Source organism: Biomphalaria glabrata, chromosome 7 (assembly GCF_947242115.1).
Source record: "Biomphalaria glabrata chromosome 7, xgBioGlab47.1, whole genome shotgun sequence".
Lineage (NCBI taxonomy): Eukaryota > Metazoa > Mollusca > Gastropoda > Planorbidae > Biomphalaria > Biomphalaria glabrata.
The window spans coordinates 5043286-5068959 of record NC_074717.1 but is presented as its reverse complement, the minus strand read 5'-3'; the positions used below and the strand labels follow the sequence as shown (position 1 = coordinate 5068959).

Below are 25674 nucleotides of genomic sequence, written 5' to 3'. Positions count from 1 at the left end.
ATCCGCAAGAATCTGGGCCTCTTTCCACGTGGACTTCTCGAACATAACGGCCAGGGCGTCGTCTTTAAGTTCCTCATTGCTATGTGAAGTCACGTGTCGAACCACGGCGCTCCCGATCAGGAACAGCGGCTGCCATAGTAGTTTGCTATCGGACTCGATTTTTATATCCTGAAGAATATTAGAATTTGGCATTATCAAGGGTTGCATTAGAATAGTCTTTGATAATAAACACAAAATATAGAGAATTCCTTTAAAATACAACATGGCATTGGGTAAAATTACCGAAAACACGCAATTTCTTAATACACTCCAATACAATTGGATTGACTTCAGGTCGGATATATCCCAATAACTATACTCCCATGGAATTGAAACCGCTTTTGCAGATCTAAACAATAGAGCACAAAATAATTAAGAATTAAATTAGAAAGGATCGGTGTCTCGCTTGACTCGGCTTAAAATACTGTCTGCTTTAATGATATTATAACACAATGGTTTAAAAAAATATATATTTTAAAAAATTGATCACTGAAAACATTTAGAGTTGTTTGCCCTTGTGATAACCGTGCCATTAAAATGTCACGGGGGCATTCGTTCAAACATTTACCACAAATGGAATAAATTTTGTTGGCCTAGCCAAAGGATGGTGGCCTGCCAGAGTCATCTTGCAGATTGAACTCTATGGTTTTGTACTATTTATATTCTTTTTTTTTTTTTTTGTTCCTGTAAAAAAAAAAATAACGTTTTTGTTTTAATTTTTAAGTGACATTAAATCGACAGTTATTTATAGTACTTTGAAATTTCTTCTGCTGTTTTGAGCTGCTCGTCTTCTTGACATCTGGTGTGTGCACATAGCTCTCAGTGAGCTACCACTCGTACGGTCGAGAGACTGTACACTGCACGTGGTAGGGATGTAACAAAGGCTCGCTAACCCGTCCAAACCCCCATTGATTCGTTCCCCAACGGGGGCCATACGCGCTGTGATGGACCCTCGCACGGGTTCGGTGGGACATAATAGGCATACGAAAGGCCCCCTCCGGCCTCGCACGAGAGGGGGATACTCGTGTGGGGCTCAAGGGGGTCGTGTCCAGCGACATACCGGACGAGAGTACATGATCGTTTCGGATAAGGCGGGATTTCGGACAGAGGGATTGGTGAAGAGCCGATGCCTCATCCTGGCCATGGATAAAAGCCTTTCCTTGGTCAAGAGGTCCATAAAAGGGAACCGGAAGTTCTCGGACCTTCAGGGCATTTGAAACAGGTGTGTGCAACCCAGGGCAACAGTTCAACGTCATTTTGGATCGTCTTTCGGTACAATACCGGCTGTACGACGTGGCAACAAGCTATTCGTTTAAACTGCCCACAGGTTAAGACGTTGGATGTGAGTGTTGAGGCGGCACTTCACGGAGGTCACGGTTGAGGCCCTTTATAATGAATGGTCTCTGCTGAAGCCGAAAAAAAACTTTCTCACGTGACCATTAGAAGAAGAAAGATATTGTTGTAACCCTATCCGCGACGCGATAGGGTTAACTGTGTGTGATCAGCTGACATATGTGACACAGGCCAGTAATACAGTTTAGCGCTGCGATATCGAAGGGCAAGGGACAGTACTGGCATGAACTTTGCACGTGAATAGGACCCGGGTTATGGTCATCGGATCATAAGCCTGCGTGGACCAGAGACACAGAATGTGTAAGGCAGGGCAGTTCAAGACCGGAGACTGTGAGTCGGTCATGGAGTCGGTCCTGGTGGAGTCCTCAAGTGTTATGTTGGAGTCCAGGAAGAGATAGAGACAGTCGAGTTGTGTACGGTGATGTACACATTGTACAGTGTAACATTTTAGTTGTTGATGTGTTTGTTGCCAATTGTCTAGTATTGGCTGTTATCTACTTATCCATTTATTAAAGTACCAGATTATTTTGGAGCTCTTGTTGTCAGGTTCTTGGTGTGTTAGATGTGCTGTGTTGTGTGTTTAGCAGTGTTTACAGAAGGCCTGATTAGGAGAGAACGTAACACTATGGATAAAAAAAAATCTCAATTTAAAACTAAGAGATAGAGCAACAGAGTTCGAAATGGTTTACTCATTCGTTGTACAAACAAGTTTAAACTCACAGAAGAGTTAGCAGCTCTGAGGAGCATGGGCATGGGGACCACCACTGGCGAAGACCTGTTCAAAGAGGTTTCAACCATCATGGAGCGTTTTTCTCTTCTATGTGAGAAATTAGTGGAAGTGATTAATGATACCGTCAGAAGTATGGTTGGAAATCACAGCGGCAGCTAGAGTTATCAGAAACATTGTGGTTAGGTCATTACCATGTGGTGATGTGCTCTGCATTGTAAATATTAAATTGCTAGCGTTGAACCACAAAACTTTCAAGTATTTTCTGACAGATATAGAACCCGAATATGAAGAGGTCTTCCCCCCCCCCCCCCCCCAGCGAAGTGCGGTGCTACTTAAGCCAAGGAAAGATAATACAAGAAACTTTTTTTTTTACGGCGTGAAATTATGAAATTAAAATTGTTATGACTGGAGCAATTAAAAGCAAGCGACCCATATTTGTGGGATTTGGCTTTTTTTTTTAAACGGCATCACATCACATTTAAATGAATTCAACTCCTATCTACAGAGAAAAACAAGTTCGCATGTGTATACTGAACTAAGGGTCCTCTTAACGAAATTATGCAAACTGTAGAGTGAAATCAATTTGTAATCGCCTCACAGATGAACATCTAGTTTTAGTGCTCCAACTTGGTGTATATGTCTATGCATCAGGAGATTCAGAAGTTGGTTTGGATAAACGTATAACATCCCATTAATTAAGTGTTATGTGCTAGATTCAAGGGTTTCTAATTAAAGTGCTTTATTGTTGTTGAAGAAGAGGGAAGAAGAGGAAACCCTGCCTCATATTCTGTTTGGCTGCCCCAGACTTGCTGATCTCCGTCTCGACAGGTCTGGGAAACCCAAAATTCTCGACCTGTATGGTGACATGTATGCACTACGCTAGACATCAGGGTTTCTGTCCAGGGCTTTTGCAAGAGAGGATTTAAGCCTCTCAAGCCCTCACTCTAATGGAGTTTGATGATGAATGATGATTGTTGTTGTTTTTTTTTTTCATTTTTTATCTGGCCCGCGACACGAGTGTCAGATTAAAATGGCCCTCAGGCTGAATAAGGTTTGGCCACACTGGTTAAAATTAAATATTACTTATGTATACCCCAATTAAGAGATTTTTGTTTGTCATTATTTAGTTTGGAAAATATTTGAATTGAAAAAATTAAATTCTAATCTTATCGACTAGCAATTCCAGCTTTTAATAAATCACAGTTTACCATTGTTAGCTGATCGGTCTAAGAAGCTCATTATAAGTATGTCCACAATCTTATCTTATCAATTACCGACGTTGCTTAAAAAAAAAAGATTACATCATATGCTTATCCTTGTTTTAATATAATCATGATCGTTAATTAGAGACAAACTCTTATAAGTCATTTCATGACTGATTCAGTCAACCCATTGAATGCTCTAATGGCAATAGGAAAGAAGAAACACTGGTCCTAGTATATCTACTGGAGTTCAAGATTTGTGATTTTAAAACCTGTTTCTCGAATCAAATGCTATAAACCTCGCGGCTGTATTTCCATTTCACATGTCCCATAGCATGTTGCATCGTTGGGGCACCACACATGATCTGATAATCGTCTCTCTCCGTTCCTGTGTTTTGCCATGATTAGTCCTTACACAGACAGGCCCGTCAATTCCTTAATGTTATCATCTCATTCCTATGTATACGCCTCTTTTTTTTTTTTTACTAACTACAGTTTCAGAGCCGGTCTTAGGCATTGGCAAACTAGGCAGTCGCCTAGGGCCTCCTATTGGTTGGGGCCTCTCACAGAACTAAAAAGAAAAAAAGAGAAAAAAAAATGGAAAAATTAATTCAGATCTCAAAAATTGTTTTTTAATTTAGTTTTGTCTCCACAACGGATATTGGAAATATGAATTTCAGTTATTTGACGATTTAGACAAAGACATAGACACAGACATAGACATAGACACAGACACAGACATAGACATACAGGTTTTTAATAAATCTCGTTATTTGTTTTCCTGTTTCTTTTTAATTTTGTTTTACATCATTAGGGGCCAACAAATACACTTTGCCTAGGGCCTCTTATCTTATCTTATCTTATCTTATATAATACAGACGTTACTTCAAAAAAGAAGATGATTTCGTCCTACGCGTCATGCATTTAGTCATGCATATTAACCAATGACTTAAACTCTGCCAAGTCACTGGTTTTCCTGGCTAGCTCAGGCAATCCATTCCATGCTCTAATAGCACTAGGGAAGAAGGAGAGTGTGTCCTAGCATATGGGACGAGGAATGTGCCTTTATCTTTGTGTCTTTCAGGGCCTCCCATTATTTAAGTCTGGCCCTGACAGTTTCCTGCAAGAGAGTCATTGACAGGATGTTGTTTTATGGTCGACCAGTTTTAACTGGCGTTTTTTTTTTAAAAGTGGTCAGAAGGTCACTATGCAGTCCAATCGTCCATAATTAATACATGTTGCGACGATACTATCATACAATACTACTTCCCTCCCACTCTCCTGGAGTGCAATAAAAAACAACACATCAAGTCACTGTGTATTGAACAAAAGGCCTTCTAAAGCAGACATTACCTTTTATATAAATATTTCACTCTATTCAGTACCCACTTCTTATCTAATCTTACAAAAAAATAATAAAAGTTCCCCTTTCAGATGGTTAACGAGGGTGTCTTGTGTCCAACCGCCCCAACTAATGTCAGGTACCTATTAGAGCTGGGTGGACTCAGAGGCGTCCGAAGATCCCGAAATAAAAAAAAAAAACAGTGTTCACCAGGATTCGAACCAAGCGCTTTACCGCTCAGCCGTAGCGCCCCTTTATATATTACAGATGTTACTTAAAAAAAAAGAATATAATTACGTCCTACGCATTTCAAGTGTTTAATCTAGTCATGTTAATCAATGACTTAAAACTTTGCTAAGTTGTTGGTTTTCCTGACTGATTCAGGCAAACCGTTTCATTATCTACTTGCACTAGGGAAGAAGGAGCACTTGAACGAATTTGTTTTAGCGTATGGAATAAGAACTATGCCTCTATCTTGGTGTATTTCTGTTCAGTGTCTTATGTAGAGACTAAGACCACAGTAAAAAGTCAATATATTTAAATTCTACATTTTAAAATATTTCTTTCTCAAAGACCCACGTGGACTACTAATAGTTACGGGCCCGGATGCAATGAACCGGCACATTTGACATAGGGTCACGGAGGTCACGAATGAACCCCCTTCGCGGATTGGTTAATACGTCACTGATGGTTAAGAAGCCTGTGGATCTTATAGTAAGGGCTACTTTTTCAGGGAGGACCGGCCAATGAATAGTCACATGACCTCTGTCCAAACATGGCTGCCCTATAAAAGAATTGGAAGCAGCGTGGACACTGACCCTTCATTCGTCATAGGTCGTTGTTGGCTGTGTTACCAATATTACCTTAAAGGCTTTTTTTTTTTATTTCATGTATATGGAAGCGGGTAAATACAATTTGTTTTACTACTGTCAAATAACTCATAAGTAGTTACTAATGAAATATAAGTCTAGATTCTAGATGCCCTATTATACTAATTATTATGTTATAAAGTCAATAAAGATCTTTTTTATGTGTGAATTTGAAAAAAAAATTAAATAATGTAGTTTAATTAAGTTACAGTATCGACGTTTGACTCATGAGTCGTATGTGTGATCTATAGTTATAGAGTAGATCTATTTCTAGCGCATTAGAAGAACTCTTTTTAAAAGTTGTTTTAATTTTGACTTTGCTTTTACTCTTAACTATCTCTATCAATAACACGCACATAATAAATAACAATAATTAAATAAAAATTAATTATAGATAGTTAGAAACAATAAATGATTATGGATAGAAATAAAAAAAAATGATTAAGGATAGATATAATAAATGATTGTCATAAATAATAAATTAATTATATTGATTATTGGATATAATTAAAAAAAAATGATAAAATGGTAATCATTCGACGATCGATTAAATTAGTTATAGATAAGTTAATAATTTTTTTTAGATTAAAATATTGATTAATGATAACAAATAATTAACAATATTAAATAATTGTAAATAATTGAAATACTAGTGTGTGTTTATAATCTATCATGAGTTATTGAAACATGTTTTGTATTTCTTGTGTAACATTGTTATTATGTTTAACGTTGAGTCATGTATGTCATTGTGGACAAGGTGGCCGAGCGGTAGAGCGCTTGTCTTCCGAACCGAAGGAGATTTTTTTTATTGAGTCCTGTTCATATGAACTGCCGTATCGATGGAATCGGAGATTCAAACTCCTTCCCACCGCTAGGATAGGATACCATAATCTTTCAATTCGGAAGGAAGATTCCAAAGAAGTAAATTGAACCCATGACTATGACTCATCGGCCGTAGAAAAGCAAAAGATTGAACCGCGAATCTATATAACACGTTTTAGATTAAAAAAAAATGAGGCTTTCGTTTCTTTTTGTTTGCTGGCCACACTTTATTAATGATGTAGCAATGTGTGAGCGGCTGTATCAATTTTTTTTTCTTTTTCATCTTATCCCCCATTGTTTTCATTTTACCCCCCCCCCCCCCCCGCCACATTTCCTTTTTTTTCCCCCTTACCAGCTAAATAGTTCACCACACATTTCTGACTGATGGCATGAAATAACCCCCCCCCCCCCACCCCCAACTAATTAACGATTTCGGTAGTTAGGCTGTGTTAGGCTTCATGACCGTGACCTTCATTGCGCAATTTAGTAAGAGGCTGGACATTCTTTCTGTAGGTGTTGACACAATGTCCAGCGATTGACCATCTGGGCCTAATCGACCGGCGCCTTCGTCATACGGAGGTCACGAATCGACAGACTCCAGTGGCGTCCAAGGTCATGACGTAACACTAGGTCAGGCTTTTCTCTTTCACGTCCAACGCATTGATCCCCCCTTTGCCTACCCCCCACTACGCGAGACAATGGCGCGTTACGAGTATGCCAATCCGTCAGCTGTATCAACGACTGCGATAGACGTTCTCAACAGCCTTGATTTTTTGTTTAAGAAAATATAGTCGATATGGTCTTAGGTTTTAACTTTGAAATGTCCATTTCATTTTTAAAATTTTGACTGATTTTTTTTTTTCGTAAATTTACACCACTTTAAAAAAAAATAATCGTCAGGGGAGGTAAGTTTTTAGAATGGGTTACTTATCAAGGAGGGCGCGAGTTCGAATCCCAACTTGTGTGGACTTGTGTGACAGTCCAAACCAAAAATTATTGAGCTTTACTTTAAGAGCATAAATGTGGCGACGTACTTGCATTTGAAGGGAAAAAAAATCCCAAAACCCGCTAAATTGATCGCTGTAGGACTGCATCTAGTAAGTGATAGGTATTATTGTTTTAAAGGTCCAAAATTAAATGTCACATTTTGATAGAAAAACTTTAAACAAAAAAATATTGAAAAGCTAATTTCTACTTTCGGAATAAAAAAAAACATCCCTTTTTCAATACCGGTATTGAGTTTCTCACTTTTTATTTTTAAGTTAAAATAACTTCATATAATTCTATGTAACTACACCTCAGATTTGTTATTCCGGTTGTTTTATAGTGGAAAAAAACACCACACGATTCTTTGAAAGTTTTTTTCTTTATTTAGTCAATCAATATACGTCCATAACACGAATATTCCTGTCCGTGGGTGGATCTGGTTGGGCCGCCTCTAGTCCTTATTATCATTCAAACACTTTTTGTCCTCTTGTTTTTTTTTTTGTTCTTATGAAGGATTTATTACTACTACAAAGTTTTTTGTTTTGTTGTATTGTTCAGAAATTTCACAAAATGTAAATTTTATTTTTTGAACATGCGATGTTTTCACCTAAGGAACCAAAGAAAGTATTTAGATCTACATATCACACACAGCAATATAATAGTTTTGCTGTAGTAGGCTACTTGGCCGTGACCCTCATCGAAATGGATTACGCAATTTAGTAGAGGTTGTACTTTCTTTGTATAGGTGTTGACACACTGCGTGTCAGTGACCATCTGGGACTAATAGTTGGGCACCATGGGGGTCCAAGGTCATGACATAGCATTGTATCAGGCTTTCTTTTTTTTACGTCCAAGGGCATTGCGCCCTTTCCCTCACCCACGCGATTTTAGATTTAGTAGAGGTTGTACTTTCTTTCTATAGGTGTTGACACAATGCGTGTCAGTGACCGTCTGGGATTAATAGACAGGCACCGGGGGGGGGGTCCAAGGTCATGACATAGCATTGTATCAGACTTTATTTTTTTTACGCCCAATGCATGGCGGCCTTTCCCTCGCCCACGCGATTTTATCTCTAGTAGGAACCTATTATAGATCAGAGCGATATATTTGTGTTTATTCCCAGTTTGTCCGTTCTTCGCTAAATTGAAATGTTTACTATTACCCGGACACTTTTTTAGCCTTCCATTGTTAGGCCTAAATTGCAACGCCCCCCCCCCCTTTCCATTAAAAAAAAACACGCATCCATCTGGTCCTTGTACGCCACCCCCCTCTCCCGCCGATTTTGTGTGTGTGTATTTTTAGCTTCATCTAGCCATGCAGGCACGTTTCTCCAGGCCGTTATAAAAAGTTCTGAAAATATATTCCGAGTGCCCGTATCTAAAGCTCCTCCCACTAAGCACGAGGACCAATCGTAAACAAATATTTTTATTTAAAAAAAATGGAGTTAGGTCGATTAGCTATTTTGATAGCTTCATTCATACTATTTTCTACATTCACGCATTCGCTTTACTTATAACATTATTATTTCCTTTAATTGTCTCCAAAACACTCTCAGTGACTATATCGACAGTGATTTGCAAATTAAACCCGCTGGACGAGGGTAAAATAAGGCTAGTACAAAATATAGGAAGCTATGTTTTAAAAGGTACTTGATACTTTTTGTGCATACATTTTTTTTAGAACTACTTGACGATAGTTTTGAATCTTCCATTTTTTAGCACACACGCATAAAAGTTCCAATTAACGTTCTAGATTTGGTTTAGTTTATCATGAAAATCTGCAACGCTAATGACATTTTAAAAAAAATGAAAAGCTTTATTTAGTACGAAAATCGCGCGGATGTTTTTTTTTTTTTTTAAAGTATATCATCAAAAAAAAGTGGGAATTAAATGTTCACTTGGGTTTAAGGCTATGGTGTAAACTTTTGTATATACTTTACATGCATTCTTTGCATACTTTGTGAGATTTTTTTTTTGCACTGTAAAATGCGGTCGCATTAGGAAAGGCTTGTTTTGTTTTTAAACGCGCAAAATATTTTGCTAGATCGGGGTGACGTTTATTCTGCCAGACTCCACGGGTCTTGTCTGAGTTCCTCTCATGACTTAAACTTCTCATTAAAAAAAAAACCACCACCCTAAAACGTGCTTCGAGATTCATACCGGCCTCTCTTGCAAGGGCGTCCGCCACGTCATTGCCTCTGACGCCGCAATGCGAAGGGGGTCTTAATCAGACCGGATCGTTTCCTTATAACCAGTGTTTGTTCTTCTTCGTTCTCACAATCCTGTTGAAGTGCTAAGATGGACTAGACCAATATCTGAGATGATTTGTGCAGTAGTGATCGGCCAGCTCCCCATAGAGTTTTTCTTCTGTTGGGGTGTTGTGGGTTCAGTGTTTTGTTTGGGCCTCCTGATATAGGATACTGTTAGGTCGGCTTTTTCTGGAGACCCCTGACAAGGGCAAATTTCTCTAGTCCCAACTCATAGTATATAATACTAATTTGTCGACGTTTTAAGATTCAGTCCAAATAAGAGTCTGCTTCAATGAATCATTGGTTCAATTAACCCGATATGACTTTATAACCATTATAATAAGGAACCTACAACAAAAACAACAACTCGCTATTCTCAGATTATTTTTTTTACAGTGCACAGTCACGTCAACATACACATATAGCACACTTAGCACACATAACACATTTAAACAGTAACAGAAAACTGACACAGATGTCTCGACACAAGCAGGAACACGCTGTGAAAGCGGTTTAAAAATTCATACATCTTTTTTTTTTGTTGTTGTTTTCAGACTCTTGAGTTGATCGTCTGATGTTGATGAAAACATGGCGGGTCTGCCTAATGACTTCTTCCTGTTCAAAACAATAGCCTCTGGAAGCTCGTCCAAACTGGTCAAACTTGTCAGACTTTGTGATCGTAAAACTGCGCCTTTCTCAAGCCACGCCCTGAACTGGGCTGTTATTGAAGCTTGTAAAATAGGCCACGTCTATTTGCTCAAGTACCTCCTCCAAGATGGCAGCCGACTGGAACTTAGAGACGATGACGGCAACACTCCTTTAATGATTTGCTCCAGGAAAGGTTACCCAGAGATGGTAAACATGCTCTTGAAGCTGGGCGCAGACGTCAATGCTAAAAATAACCACGGCGATACTGCACTTATGCTGGCTAGGTCGAGGGAGGCAATTGAGTGTTTGCTAAAGGACAAGCGTATACGACTTGATGAGCAGGACTCGAATGGGAACACTGCATTAATGTCAGCCATCCAGAAATCTCATCTCATGAAGGTCGGGTTGCTGATCGGTGCTGGTGCTGACCCAAACAGGAAAGTTACACTTGTCAACAAATCCAATCAAAGTGCTTTCGACGTGGCAGAACTATTGGGATGGAAACAACTGCTGGAGTTGCTGTGTAGTGCCAAAGAGGTGAACTCAAATCCTCTGCTGTTTGCCGCGGTGGAAAACGACTTTGAGACCTGCATCAAGCTGCTGAAGTATAATTTTTTGAACAGAAGGGAAATTCTAAGCATTCGTCCTGACATCCTCTGCTGTGTTCTAAAGCAAATTCAGTACAGGGAGACTGTTCTCTCAACTGATATTGAGTTGGTTCGCCAGCTATGCAAGCTGGGCATAAATGTCAACAGATGTCAGTGCTGCGCTGAGTCACGCATGGAGCTTGTGCTGAACATCGGAAGCTGCGCACTGGCTGAAGTTCTTTGTGATCACGGCGCTCAGGTCACCCACAACGATCTGGTGTCCGCGGTGAATTGTCAACAGATCAAAATGATTCCGCTTCTGGTTAAGTACGGGGCTCCGGTGAATAATTACGACTTTCTAGGCCGCGTGGCTTACAAAGGTTCGGCTCTAGATACAGCGTTGGAAAAATCTTTAACGAGTGCAGCCAGCGTCCTACTTGAGCACGGCGCTAAGTTGGACTCTGAGTACGCTTTGATTCAAGCCTTGCTGAACGACGACAAGAAGATCATCACATTTCTTTTGAAGAAGTGTGATGATGCGATAAAGGCCGTGGTTGAAAAACCAGAAATCTTCATCCAAGCCGTGAAGCTGGGCGACATTCACAAAATCCAACTTCTATTAGACGCAGGGGTTGACATCGACCGAGTTTACGACAGTAAGACGCCCCTGATGAGGGCTGTTCACACCGAGGTCATAAACTACTTGTTAGACAAGGGGGCTAATGTGAATTTTAAAACGAACACCACACCTCTGATCAACGCGGTGTCCTTGGAGTATTACTATGAGATCGTGGCAACATTTCACTGGAAGCTGAAGCAGAAAGAGATCGAGGACAAAGTACTGCAAGTCATTGACGCTCTTCTGAGTAAGGGAGCCAATCTGGAAGACACGGATGTCAACGGATGCACGGCTTTGATAGCATCCGTGAACAGCAAGTTTAACGTCGAGATTCCAAAATATTTGCTTGAGAAGGGAGCCGATGTGAACCGAAGTAACGTCGATGGTTTGACAGCGTTGCACATGGCTGCGGAGTACGAAAAGGCGTCTTGCGTGGAGGTTCTGCTGAAACACGGCGCAGTTGTGAACCTGAAAAGCCTAGCTGGGTTCACGCCGCTGCACAATGCTGTCTTGAATGTGGACATTGTCAAAATGCTCCTGGACAAACATGCAGATGTCAACGTGAAGGACAACTCGGGGAACACGCCACTGTCGCTGGTTTCAAAGTATTGGGGAGACATGGTCGATGTTGTAAAGCTTCTGATCGCCGCTGGCTCTGACGTCAACCACAGAAACGATGCTGGCATGTCTCCTTTGTGGCTGGCTGCCGATTCCCTAAACACCAACTGCCTGTCATATTTAATCTATACAAATGCTGATTTAGGTCACGATGACCGCCTGCAAAAGTCAGCGCTGTCTATAACGTTTGATAAATGGTACCCCAGTGAAGAAACTCAGCGAACGGCGACGATCCTCATGGATTTTGAGGCCAGTGCAGAATTTGTCAGACCAGACATCATTCATCGGCTCATCGCTGCTGGAAATGACGGCACTTTGGTTCAGAAACTCATTATGTCAGGCATTAGTCCGACAGACATTGTTCTACAGAAAACAATATTTAGCTGGCCAGAGACTTCAATTTCACCACTCGCTGTTTCCTTGATCTTAGACAGTGTTGAGTTCGCGCATTATTTTATAGAAAATTGGTTTTTGACCAAATCGGACGTCAAACTGTTATCTAACAACATGGACATCTTAGGTAATTTGGCCCTACGTGAGTGTAAAGCACTGCCATATTTGGAGGAGGTCTCCCGCCAGCCAATGAGGTTGGAGCTTTTGAGTTTTATTGCCGTCTCGTCTGCTATAGGCTCAGACCGAGACAGACGTCAAAGGGTACATAACTCTAAACTTCCTGTGCTGATGCAGGAACAACTTTTGTTCTCCAAGGTAGAGGAGAAAGCCCTCAAAGCAGTGTCCGGGGAGGGGAACTTTTTTCTGTATCAGCTCACGAGACACCAAACCGAACAGGAGGAGAAATGCTCGTCTTTTTATGAGATGGACGAGGATTTTGGTGAGATGATGTCCAGGTGGGAGCCGTCTTTCGTTAACCTCGACTACGCAGCCGTAGAAGCTTTGGCATCCATTATGGATATTTAATGTGACATTTAATATGACATTGAAAGCAGCAGTACAGTGGCTCTTATGTATATATAGGCCTTATTGTTGCATCTCTTCATGAGACATTTTTATATGTAGACATACATATTTTCAATGGTACGGTGGATACACTGTTATCCTTGCTTGAACAATGTTGAAATGTTTGTATATCTAAGTGCATTGATCTGATTTTGTTTGACTAACGTTTCAGTGCCCTACAGACTCGACTGTTTCCTGATTATCTCTATAGGCTTACTGGGCTGTGGGCTTATTTCATACACGAGCAGAGGGTTTTGAACTCTCGCTCTTCAAGCTGAGACAAACACACACTTCATTGATTTCAGAAACAGCGTAGAGGTGTGACGCCTACGGTCGATACGTGCCTAGTGTTTACTGTACATATTTTTTTACAATTATTCAATGAATTTGTTTTATTATTATGAATGTAAATAATATGAATTTCGTTTTGAAGTGTCTGGTGTATTTAATAAACTTATACATTTTTATATATTACACAGTGCCCTGTATACATTCTCTTTTTGCTGTTACTAAATTTATATCAACAAACCACAGGTGGGAGTTTTAAATGACACAAAGGTATTAAATCAAAAAAAAAAAGAAAATAATGACTATTTGCCTATTGTTCACATAAGCAACCCATGTAATACTAGGTACCTAGAGTTATGCTCCCTTGTCGGAGTTGTGTCCTTTGACTTAGATGCTGTTAGCTAAGATGGCGTCATGTTTAGCATAATAGCGGTGTCAGTACTTAATATGGTTATATCCATTCTGTGGATCTGTTGGGGATGAAAAATATTTGCTACACCAATCAACTGAGTTAAGAGTAAACCATAATTAACTTTTATTATTATTATTATAACGGTTAACATGTATATGAATAAGTTTGAACTGCATCCCCTTTGATAAGTAAGGCTGCATCATCCGCTATTTCCTAGCGTTAGTGCTGTGTCTATACTGCATTAAAAGCTTGGTTTATGGATGTCCTCTTGCGTACGGTACCGTATCTTAGTAGTAGTGAACACTTTTATTTAACATACGGAATTACCTGATTTCTTTAAATAGGCTCGCTTGTGCCAATTTATTCAAATACATGTAGACCGTTATAATAATAATTAACAAAAATATATCTCAATCGCGAGTCCATTATGAATGATATCCTGGATGAATAGCAACGATTATAGAGACAACAACAAATTTGTTGCATTAGTATATTAGTTATAAGTCCCTATTTGATTTTTAATTAAATAAAACAAAGATGTACTGGTACACTATGAATCTAATAGCTATACTCTCTCTCCGTGTTTATAAAATAATCGCGCCATCTATTTATGGAACTTTTAGCTGCTAATGCCAACAGGCTCTAAGTCCACTGTATCCAATTCAAGTCAGATTTCATATATTTGTTTTTAAGGATGTCCTTAACGGAAATCTGTTGGTTAGCCGATGACAAAACAACCTTAAACTTGGTGATGTGGACGGGTCGTTGGTGTGTAGTACTAAACTGCTGGTAGACAACCAAACCGCTGTAAGCGTAATATATCTTAACTAATAAAGCTTCAACTAACTTGAATAGCTTCCTTGTGGACCAAACTAAATATAATCGTATTTATAACAGACAAAATCAAGTTAAAATGAAATAAAATTAATGCACCAGACGTCAGTAATAATATTTTTTAAAAACAAAATCTAACTCACTACAATAACACTACCTTTCGGTCTCACGTTCTGGAGTCGTCTGTTCAAACAAGGACCGCTGACTAAGACTGCTTTATTGATCCTTACGGGAATTTGTTGTGATTACAAGGACTCGTTTCTCATATAAAAACAACACAACAGAAAAATACACATAAATACAAACGAACAACATAAAGAGTTCATTCAGCGACTACACACAGGCATCTTGGTGCATTTCATGTTCCCTGATCAATGAGTGGCGGTGATAGAGTCTGACCGAGTGAGGTACGAACGAGTTTTTGTACCGCTCCGTTCTTGTTTTGATTGACAGAAGTCGCCCACTTCGCGACGACCTGGCCTAGTTCTGATGGAGCGGGTGGCCGTTGCCTTCCAATATTTTTTCTATTTTTTTAGGCACTTTTGTTCAATGCCAACTATGTTGCATCATTCACAACAACTTAACAGTTCTATTTGATTTGTTACAAAGCACACGTGATACAAAGACAGTAAAAATCTCAAATAATAGCAATCTTTATATAATCATAATACAACAAAAATAAAGAATAATCAAAGTGGTCATATAATTTAGATATACCGGTAATAAGAATGCTGAACAACGATCCGCAACTAAACTATTAGATCGAAAGATTTACAAACAGTGAAATGGTAGTGTGGCAATTAATTACCGATACAATCTAAGCCATCAACATATCAACATGCAATATGAGCATAAGATATTTAAATAAAGTTATATATTAATAAAAAAAAAACAAAATAAAATTCTATAACAGGATTTAACTTCTGAATAAAAGGCAGAATTAGCTTAATGAATACACTGATCTTTTTTTTTTTATTTTTAGTATTTTGAAAAGATTTGGAATTTTACAGTTCATTTAATTTTTCAACATTTGGTCTGGAATAATAATCTTTTTTTTTTTCACTAATTTTATTTAATTTAAAATGTTCACACACCATCACCTATTTCATGAGCACAACAAGGACATATTCTATTTCCGTGTGTTCGGCTATTGCGACGGCCTAGTTCGGCTGGAGAGTTAGTATAACTACTTTTAAGCTTTAAATCAAGTAAAGCATCTTTACATGATGCTTTATATTAAAAGAGGTACCCCAACAAAATAGAGCAGAAAAAATATATTTCAGTCATTTTGAAAGAAATACTTTAGATATCGTAAAATATGAATAGAGCCAATATTTGTAATTGTTTTAATATTATCATTATTTTTCAATCATATTGAGATCTTAAAACATACATATGCAAACAGTAAGCAAAATTTTAATAAGCTAAAATGAATCATATTGAAATATATCATTTATTTACATTCCAAAAGTGTACTTTGAAAACAGGCAAAGATACTTGTCAGATTTATACACACACACACAAACGTTCACAAAGTTAAATTGTATGCAATGTCACATAAAAACTCCATCACTGGCTTGTTTCCTTACATCGTCAACATAGCTTCAAGTCGTCTGTTCAGTTGGAAGTACTTTGTCTTGCTTGCAGCTTTACTTCGTTCTCCAGCAGTGTACCTCAGAATCTTGTTCTCAGTGTTCTCCTGCTCTCTGAGGAAGTGAGAGATTAACCTCTAACCCTTCAACGGGGTCACCACATTTCAAAATCCTATTTTTAGCAAGTTATGCATTAATTTCATCATTGATGAAAAAGGGGGATGATATAAAATTTAAAGTACTCTCGTTCTCTGCAAATATGGCATACTTTCAGATCAATTAATATTGAAAAAGATAAAGACATCAACAAAAATGCTGCCCGGGACATTAAATTACTAATAATCCGGTACTTTTATACACATCATATATAAGTCCGCGCTATTTTGTCGGGAAATTTTGCGCTATTATGTCGTATCACCGCTAAAAGGGAGGTCAGTCTTCCCAAGTAAAAATTACTTCCCTTTTTTTCAATATTTTGCATTATTGCTGAAATGTGTTATATGTTTTGATTTGTTATTCCAAGGTGGACAATTACCAGTGAAATTTTGCTGTCAAGGCTATCTGGTTATAACTACACCTGTCCCCATATCAAGCTTCTCTAATTAACATTTCACATGAATTTAATATTTTCCAATTGAGAACTGATTATTATGAGTTTAAAAAAAACCCAATAAAACTAGACATTATTTTAGAGAATTTAATACATTTGCCAACGGGTAGTTTAAAAAAATATAAAAGAAATAAATCATTCTTTTCATGACTAATGTTTCCATTGTACATATGCCAGCTTCTCCCAAAACCATGTGATTAGTTGTTTTTGAGTTTAACTTGAGGATCATTTAGTAAAAAAAACTTAGTCGTATCTGCTCAAACATATCACATTTCTTCTATAATTCGCATCCATATGTAGGGATCGGAGAGTTTGATAAAAAAAAATTCAATGTGGCTATGTATCTGGTAGACTTGATGCGTGACAACTCCTGAGCAGACTTTACATCGCATTTATTCTTTTTATTTTACAATATTTCCTATGTTGTAAGAATGATGTATTAGATAAGAAAATTATAAAGGCGTATGCATCGCGAAAAAAAAGCTTGACATAATATTACGTCATAACCTTGACGTCACTGGAGTCTGCCAATAACGTCCATTGTGTCGACATCTGCATAAAGGAAGGCTAATTATTTAAATTAGGCAAGCGTTTAGTCGAAGCTTACACTCGTGTATCTTGCTAAAGGGGAAACTATTCTCTACTTGTGTGAGAGGTGTAGAGCCTTAATATTCGTACCCGGTACATGGGTCTTTAAAAGTACACACGTTCCTTTCAAAGAGATAATAACTACGTCCAATGTGTCATGCATGTTAATTAAAGACGGAGAACATGATATAAAACTTTTTACAAAATCATTGATCTATTTAAAATAGATATAGGATTTCTATATATCTATATCTGTTTAGTTTTAATCCTTTTTTTTTTCTGGAGCGTCTCTATGTTAAATGATTTCACTAAAGTTGTCAACTGCAAGTATTGGTATTTACTCTTGACAAATCTCATGACTCAATTTATAATTCTTTATTAGTAAAAGAATAAACAGCACTACTTCCCTCCCTTTAATTGAAGGGAAACAACAGATGATGCAGCCGAGTGACTATTTATCAAGAGAGATCGAGATCAGATTTATTCATATACATGTAGACTGTAGACCGTTATAATAATAAAAGTTAATATGGTTTACTCTTAATAAATAAAATACACGATCGTTTCTCAATCACAGAATGAATACGTCCCCAACAGCTCCTCAAAATGGATACCGGTATAACCATATTAAATACTGGCACCGCCATTATGTTAAATTTGACTCCCTCGTGGCTAACAGCAGCTAAGACAAGGGAAACAACTCCGACAAAAGGAGCATAACTCTAGGTACCGATTTTTACATGGGTGTCTTATGTGAAAACTGAGACAAGATCTTGATCTAGATTTTCTAGATTCAGATGTTATCAAATGAAGACATTGTCATGTATAATACCTCAACCACGTAACTTATTTTAAAGTAGGTCAGAAATTCGGAACATCCCCCTTTGTGATACGTCTTAGCAAAACCCTTGGTCAAAAGATCGCCTCTTTATAAATGCCAGAAAAGAAAGATTTAAAAACTCCTTTATCCCACTTTCGGTCAGGGTGTTTCACGGTCTCTTGACGTCACCGAGAAGTACATAGAAGCCTAATTCCTTTAGCGCTGGCAATATGTATGCTCGTATTTTCCATCTATTTTAACTCTTTCTCTCCGTAATTATTTACCACATTCTGGTGGAATCAACGTTGGTATCGTTAATTGGGAGAGAAAGAGTTAATATATTATTATTTGCCGTAGTAGTTAAGCTGAGGTGGACAATCGTAGTCAAAATGTCTTTCAATTTGTTTGGACTAATAAAATAAATATCTCTTTTCTCTATCTCTTAACTCTTTCTTTCCCGATCGACGATGCCATCGTTGATTTGACCCCATTAAAGTAACTTAATTTTGGGTTTTTAAACTTTAATTTGTGTTATATAAAAAGGGCGTGCATTTGTCTATACCAATTATAACATTTTCTGATTAATAAGAAAACCATTATTGAAGTAAAACCCTAACAGGCTACTGCAATACAAATGAGAGAAAAATAATAATTTCTTCTGAACATGGAAGATAATTATGGAGATATAGAGTTAAGAATAGTGAGCTGGGTACTTTTTGAGGGCACACCGGCCAGTGGATAAATACATGACCTCTGCTCCGAAATGGCTACCGCCCCATAAAAGGCATGTGCACTGTTCCTTCTCTGGTCACTAGATCTTCGTTGTCTGCCATATTTTGAAGTCTGTTTTTGTTCTTGTAGGACTGCAGGTAAATACGTTTTTAAACAGCTTCGACTTAAGCTACGTAGATGTAGATCTACTTTAAAATGAAATAGTTTATAATATACATCAGTATGTCCAGTTCTAGACTGATATAATGGTCCGAGGTCCAGTTACTACTGCTTATCGTTGTCGCCTATGTTGCGATTGCAATGGAATTTAAAATAAAACAGCATGCAGATAAATGAAATGAGTTGTACTAGTAATTAGTTCAATCGTGTTATTGTTATTATATTTTTAATTTAGACTTAAAAATCAGGTTAATGTCATTAAAGAATTGGAATATTTTTTCTGTATAGTATATGTAATAAAGACATAGTGTTACCTATGTCTACTTCTAGACACACCTTTACATTTTTCACCGTTCTTTCTGCCAATGTGTTTACTTCGCGCAACCCCCCCCCCCCACTTTTTTTTTTTTACTGATCAGCCATTGGGTTGTGATGTTTTTTCCCCCCCCCCCCCCCCCACCACGCTTGACCGCAACGCTTCCTCCACCCCCCTTGCCCCACTCCCGCCTCATTTGCAAAGCTTTCTTCTCGGTCTTAGTTTGAAGCGGCCACCTCCAAGTAGTCAAGCAACTTTTCCCTTCCCCGCAGTTCAGTGATTCAACGTGTGCGATCTTCGCGACTGAGTTGTATCACGTGATATGATAATTGGATTGACCCAAATCAATGGAAGTTCTGTTTGACTACAACAGTAACTACGGTACTATTAAAGCCCATCGAGTCGAATCACGTACGGTGGTCAAATACCCCCCCCCCCAACACACATGTTAAACTATAAATTCCAAGTTAGTACCATAGGTCTAGACGTAAACTTAGAATTGGACTATTTATGGCCGCCGCGAGGCGTTATGTTAGGGCAAGGTCGACTCGATCATTAGGCCACATAAAATAAATAGCGCAACTGCCCCCCCCCCCCTTTCCCTTTCGTCGCTGTAGTAAGGCCTGGCGTATTCAAGGTCATTAGAACTGCTGTGTTGTCTACAATAGTCAAACCATTCTCCATGACTTTGTTCAAGGCCGGCTCAATCACGAAGGTCACTGTTATGTCCCCCTGCTTGTAGAACCTGTCAAATGCCATTCGTTTTTTTTTTTTAATACAAGAAAATTTGTATTTTATAACTAGGACTTCTTGTTATTTGCATATATATGTGGAATTTTACGTATCAGGATGCTGCATTTTTTTTCGTAACTTCTTGTGTGACTATAGAGACCAACCTTTTATACACAGCTTCAGGCAAAGGTTAAGCACCTGTAATTAATTAGAACTGCATTTGTATTTTGTCATTTAAATATATATGCATTATGTCATACATTTCAACAATTTATGTTCTAAAAGAGGTGATCGACTCCACGTTCCCATCACGTTGCGCTGATACAAGTTTTAAAGTGAAATTTTTAATCATTTTGATGTTGGAATGTCAGCTATAGTTAGATGGAACAAGCAATAAAATAATTATATAAAAAAAAAAAAACATCAACACATATTAAAAAAAAATTAGGTTTCTAATGCTAATTTTTACGGAACAATTAGCTAATGACAATAATAGTAATGGTTGAAATAAGACTGAGCTTTAAAAAACAATTTTAAAAAATGCCCCAGGATTTAAAAATTAAAGCTAAAACAAATGTAGTGTATTGGAGAGGGAGGGGTCAAATAAGAAATACTGTAAATGGTTGAATTGTTTTACTGCCTTTCATTTACTGACATGTTTTATATATGAAATTAAATTCCTAGTTTTTAATTTTTTCTTTCAACGCATTGTCTCCCTTTCACTCCTTTTTTTTTTTTGGATGTTCAGGGCATCACATGTTCCGCTTTCAAACATTGCAATCTATAGGGCAAATGGTGTAAAGGTCATCTGTTTCTGTGGACTACGGTTTTAAGAGGGTGTCATGTGGCCTGCACAACGACCAACCATTTTTACTTTCCCTCAACCAATGTCATTACCCATTCATTAGACCCAGGGGCGCCTAAAAATACAGAAATCAAAATCTCAAGATTTGAGCCCGGAACCTCGGTTCGGAAGCCAAGCGCTTTACCGCTCAGCCACCGCACCTCCAGGTATTAGATACACTTGGTTGGGCCTCGAAGAGAATTATATCTATCTATCTATCTATCTATCTATCTATCTATCTATCTATCTATCTATCTATCTATCTATCTATCTATCTATCTATCTTATCTATATATCTATCTTATCTATCTATCTATCTATCTTATGTATCTTATCTTATTTTATCTTATCTATCTTATCTATCTTATCTTTCTTATCTATCTATCTTATCTATCTATCTATCTATCTATCTATCTATATATATATATATATATATATATATATATCTATATATATATATATATATATATATATATATATATATATATTATCCTTTCGAAAAACCACATACAGTGGTATGGACTGACTGATTTAAAGAGTCCGTTCTGCCATTATATCGGGGGTCTTAAGCTTCGTTGCATCTTGCAACAGAACAGAAAATAAATAAAAGCTCTGTCACAACCCTAAGCAACAAGTAGAGCCGACACACTCAAACATAATGATGTCAACACAAACACCCGACACATTCAGACACAAATTCACCAGTGGACATCTTAATTTAATTTTTTAAAATTTCGTTTTGTTTTCCCAGGCGCCTTTATATTGAAAGCAGACGATGAAACATGGCTGAAACTAAGGACCAAGTTCAGGTCGATGACTCCATCTTGTTTAAAACAATAGCTTCCGGTTGTTTTTCAGAGATCCACGAACTTTTAAGACTGTGTGATCACAAAACTCTTAATTTCTCTAGCCACGCTTGTAATATTGGCCACGCTCATTTACTCCAGTTCCTCCACCAAGATGGCGCCCGACTGGAACTCAGAGACGACAACGGAAACACTCCTCTTTTGATTTGCTCCAAGGAAAATTTTCCAGGCATTGTGGGTCAACTCTTGAGCATGGGCGCTGACGTCAATGCTAAAAATAACCTCGGAGATACTGCGCTTATGCTTGCTACGTCAAGGGAAGTAATTGAGTTACTACTAGAAGACAGACGCTTGCATTTAGATGAACAAAACTCGACTGGGAACACAGCTTTAATGTCAGCCATCGAGACATCTCATCTCCAGAAGGTCAAATTGCTGATCAATGCTGGGGCTGACCCAAAAAGGAATGCCTCTCTTGTCAATAGTTCAAACGAAAGTGCTTTCGATGTGGCCAAAAGAAGGGGATTCGGTAAACTGTTAGAGTGGCTGTATCGCGCCAAAGAGAGCAATTCTAATCCTTTGCAGTTGGCTGTTGGAGAAAATGACTTCGAGTCGTGTGCCACATTGCTGCGGTTTAACTTATGCAATAAGGAGGAAAGTCTAAGTCTTCGGCCTGACATGCTCTGTTACGTTCTTAAACAGATTCAGCAAAGGGAAACTACTCTAAGATCTGATGTTGATTTTGTTTTAGAGTTATGCAGGCTGGGCATGGATGTCAATAGATGTCAGTGCTGCACGAAGTCACGTATGGAGCTTGTGCTGAACATCGGAAGCTGCGAACTGGCTGAAATTCTTTGTGCTCATGGCGCTGAGGTCACCCACGACGACTTGGTATCCGCTGTTAAGGCACAACACATCGAAATGATTCCACTTCTGATAAAGCACGGGGCAGGGGTGAAGAAGTACGAAAGCCCCAGGGATTTCGTTTACAAAGGTTCAGCACTTGATGTAGCATTGGAGAACTCTCTTACGAATGTTGCGAGCATCCTTCTGAACCATCGTGCGGCGCTCCACCCTGAGTACGCTGTCACCCAAGCCTTGCTGAGCAACAACATTAAGGTGCTCAACTTTCTCTTGACGGAGTGCGCTGAAGCGACCAAGTCCGTGGTTAAAAACCCAGAAACGTTTATTCGAGCTGTGAAGTCGGGAAACCTTCAGAATATCCAGCTACTGTTGGACAAAAAGGTTGACATCAACCGGGTCCACCTCAGTAGGACTCCTCTCATGAACGCAATCCACACTAAGGTCATAAACTATTTAATACGCAAAGGAGCTTCTGTGAATTTGAAAACGAGTACAACAGCGTTGATCAACGTATTCTCCAGTAAATACTGCTTTGACGTTTATTCCGCCTTCCATAAAAGCTGCAAGATGAGGGAGCAACAAATATTGCGTGTGATAAAAACGTTACTAAAGAACGGAGCCACCTTGGATGACAAGGATGAGCTCGGGTCTACAGCACTGATTGCATCCGTTTGCAGTAACCTTAGCGTAAAGGTTCTCAAATATTTGCTTTATAAGGGCGCCAATGTCAACCAAAGAAATAACGATGGCCACTCGGCACTACACCGTGCAGCGGCGAATTCCAAACGCGAGTTCGTGGAGGTTCTCTTAAAACACGGTGCTCATGTCAACGTGAAAAATTTTGGGGGGCGAACCCCTCTACACCTGGCTGTGGGAAACTTGCAGATTGTTAAGTTGTTACTGAAGAAACAAGCGAATTTCAACGCCGAGGATGACTCGGGAAACACTCCGCTGTCACTCGCCGCAGAACGTAGAGGAGACAATGATGATGTTGTGGATCTTCTGATTTCAAATGGCTCCAATGTCAACCACCGAAACAATATTGGCATGACGCCATTGTGGCTGGCAGCACGTAAACTCAACACAAAATGCGTGTCCCTGTTCATGGATTCCAATGCTGTAGACTGTGACCACCAGCAACAAACGTCTGCCCTTTCCTTAGTGCTCAACAAATGGTTCCCAGGTGAGCAGTCCCAGAGAACAGCTACCTTACTGATAAAGCGTAGGGCTAGTACAGACTTTGTCAGACGAGACATCATTCATCGACTCATCGCCGCTGGCAATGATGGCATCCTGGTTCAGGAACTAATTAAAACAGGCTTTTGTCCAACATTAGTGGATCTAAAGACCACAATCTTAGGCTGGCCTGAGACTTCAGTATCGCCACTCGCCGTTGCCCTGATGCTTGACAGCCTTGACTTTACTCGATATTTTATCGAGAATGGGTATCTAACGAAAGCAGACGTCAGACTTGTCTCCAGAAGCGAAACCATTTTAAATTACTTGGAAGAACGTAATGCTAAAACTCTTCCGTATCTGAACGAAGTTTCCCGACAGCCAATGAAGTTGGAACAATTGTGCCTTATTACTGTCTCGTCAGCTTTCGGTTCCGACCGTGGCAGACGTGAAAGGATTCTTAAATCCGAACTCTCAGTTCCACTGCAGGAGAAGCTCTTATTTGAGAACCTTGAGCGCAAGGTTCTTGAACCAGTGAGAGAAGGTTCCAGATTTCTCCAACAGATGACAAAACACCAGGTCGGGAAGGAGGAGAGGTGGTCGGCGTTTTATGAGCTGGATGATGATTTCTTTGAGAGGACGTCATCCTCGGAGTCGTCGTCTGCTAGCGACGGTAACGAGGATTTGTAATCGATTCTTGATATTTCATATCTGAATGAGTAGACGTTATATGTTTTTACTGTGACCCATCAGACTCTGTTAATGTATTTTATCAGTACTTGTACGTTATTCAAATCTGGCGCAACGAGGATTAAGACAAAAAAAAAAAAGAGGGCTGCTTGTGTACATGAAATGTGAAGACGTTACAAACATTGAAAGCAGTCTTGGGGGGATTAATCTCTTGCATACTAGTTCACTGTCGCCGCCTATGTCGCCTTTAAAGGCCACAACCATCAGGTCACAGTCCGTGTCGCTTTTGATTGCCCTAAGAACATTTACTTTCTCAAACCACCAGGAATGTCTTCCACTGTCAGGAGCGACACCTTGCTGACCAGACAACCCACATAGAAAACCTAAGCTGCTTCTCGCCTGCTGACCTGTCCACTGGCGATGATCCCTTCTATAACTCTTGGTGGAACTAAGCTCTAGATCTGTTTCTCATGATTTTATTTTATCTTTGGTGGAAACATAGACATAAATAAATATAGACTGGCCGATAATAGAGTTTTATGAAACGAAAATTTGTGACTTGCATTTCTGTGTACTTTATTTATGTCTAGGAGTTTTGTTTCATCCCTAAGACTGAAGATCATGCAATTTTTCAAAATTCGGAAATCCGAATACAATAGATATACATGTTTTCAAGTTACATGAAGTTATTTCCTTTTTCCAGTCTATATTTATTTATGTCTATGGGTGGAAATCAACTGGGTCTTCCAGTTCATCTAAACAATATGTCCATCTCCAGAGTTGAATAGTGTGTTGGTGCGCACCATAAGCAGCGGCGCAGAATTGACCTATTAAAATATTTTCATATTTTTCAATCTAAGAACTTTAAAAAATTTCTTACTGCATATATGTGCCTGTATGGTTCTTTATTGTATTTGTATATTTTATTTTGTGATACGTATTTTATATTGACTTGTGATTAACTCTCCAACTGAACAAATTAATTAGAAGCCTAGTTTGTATTGTATCTTTGTAGCTTCGTTTCCTAAATATTTGTTTTTACTCAGATCCACCAGGGTCTACTATATGTATGCCTATAATATGTTTGCCCCCCCCCCCCCCCCATACAGACCAATAACTTTTAACTTGTCATGCTCTGAATACAGTAATCGTGGACTTTATTTTATAATAATAATAAACTTTATTGTCCG

General features: G+C 38.7%; 1 protein-coding gene across 1 annotated transcript; it reads left to right on the top strand.

Annotated features, from left to right (window-relative positions):
- Positions 1 to 5460: 5460 nt before the first annotated feature.
- Positions 5461 to 25338, top strand: LOC106062722 (uncharacterized). The gene is made up of 3 exons (XM_056035801.1): positions 5461 to 5570; positions 10147 to 12979; positions 21728 to 25338. Exons 2-3 carry the CDS (start codon positions 10181 to 10183, stop codon positions 24482 to 24484), a joined length of 5556 nt encoding a protein of 1851 aa, XP_055891776.1. The 5' UTR covers positions 5461 to 5570; positions 10147 to 10180; the 3' UTR covers positions 24485 to 25338.
- Positions 25339 to 25674: the final 336 nt, after the last annotated feature.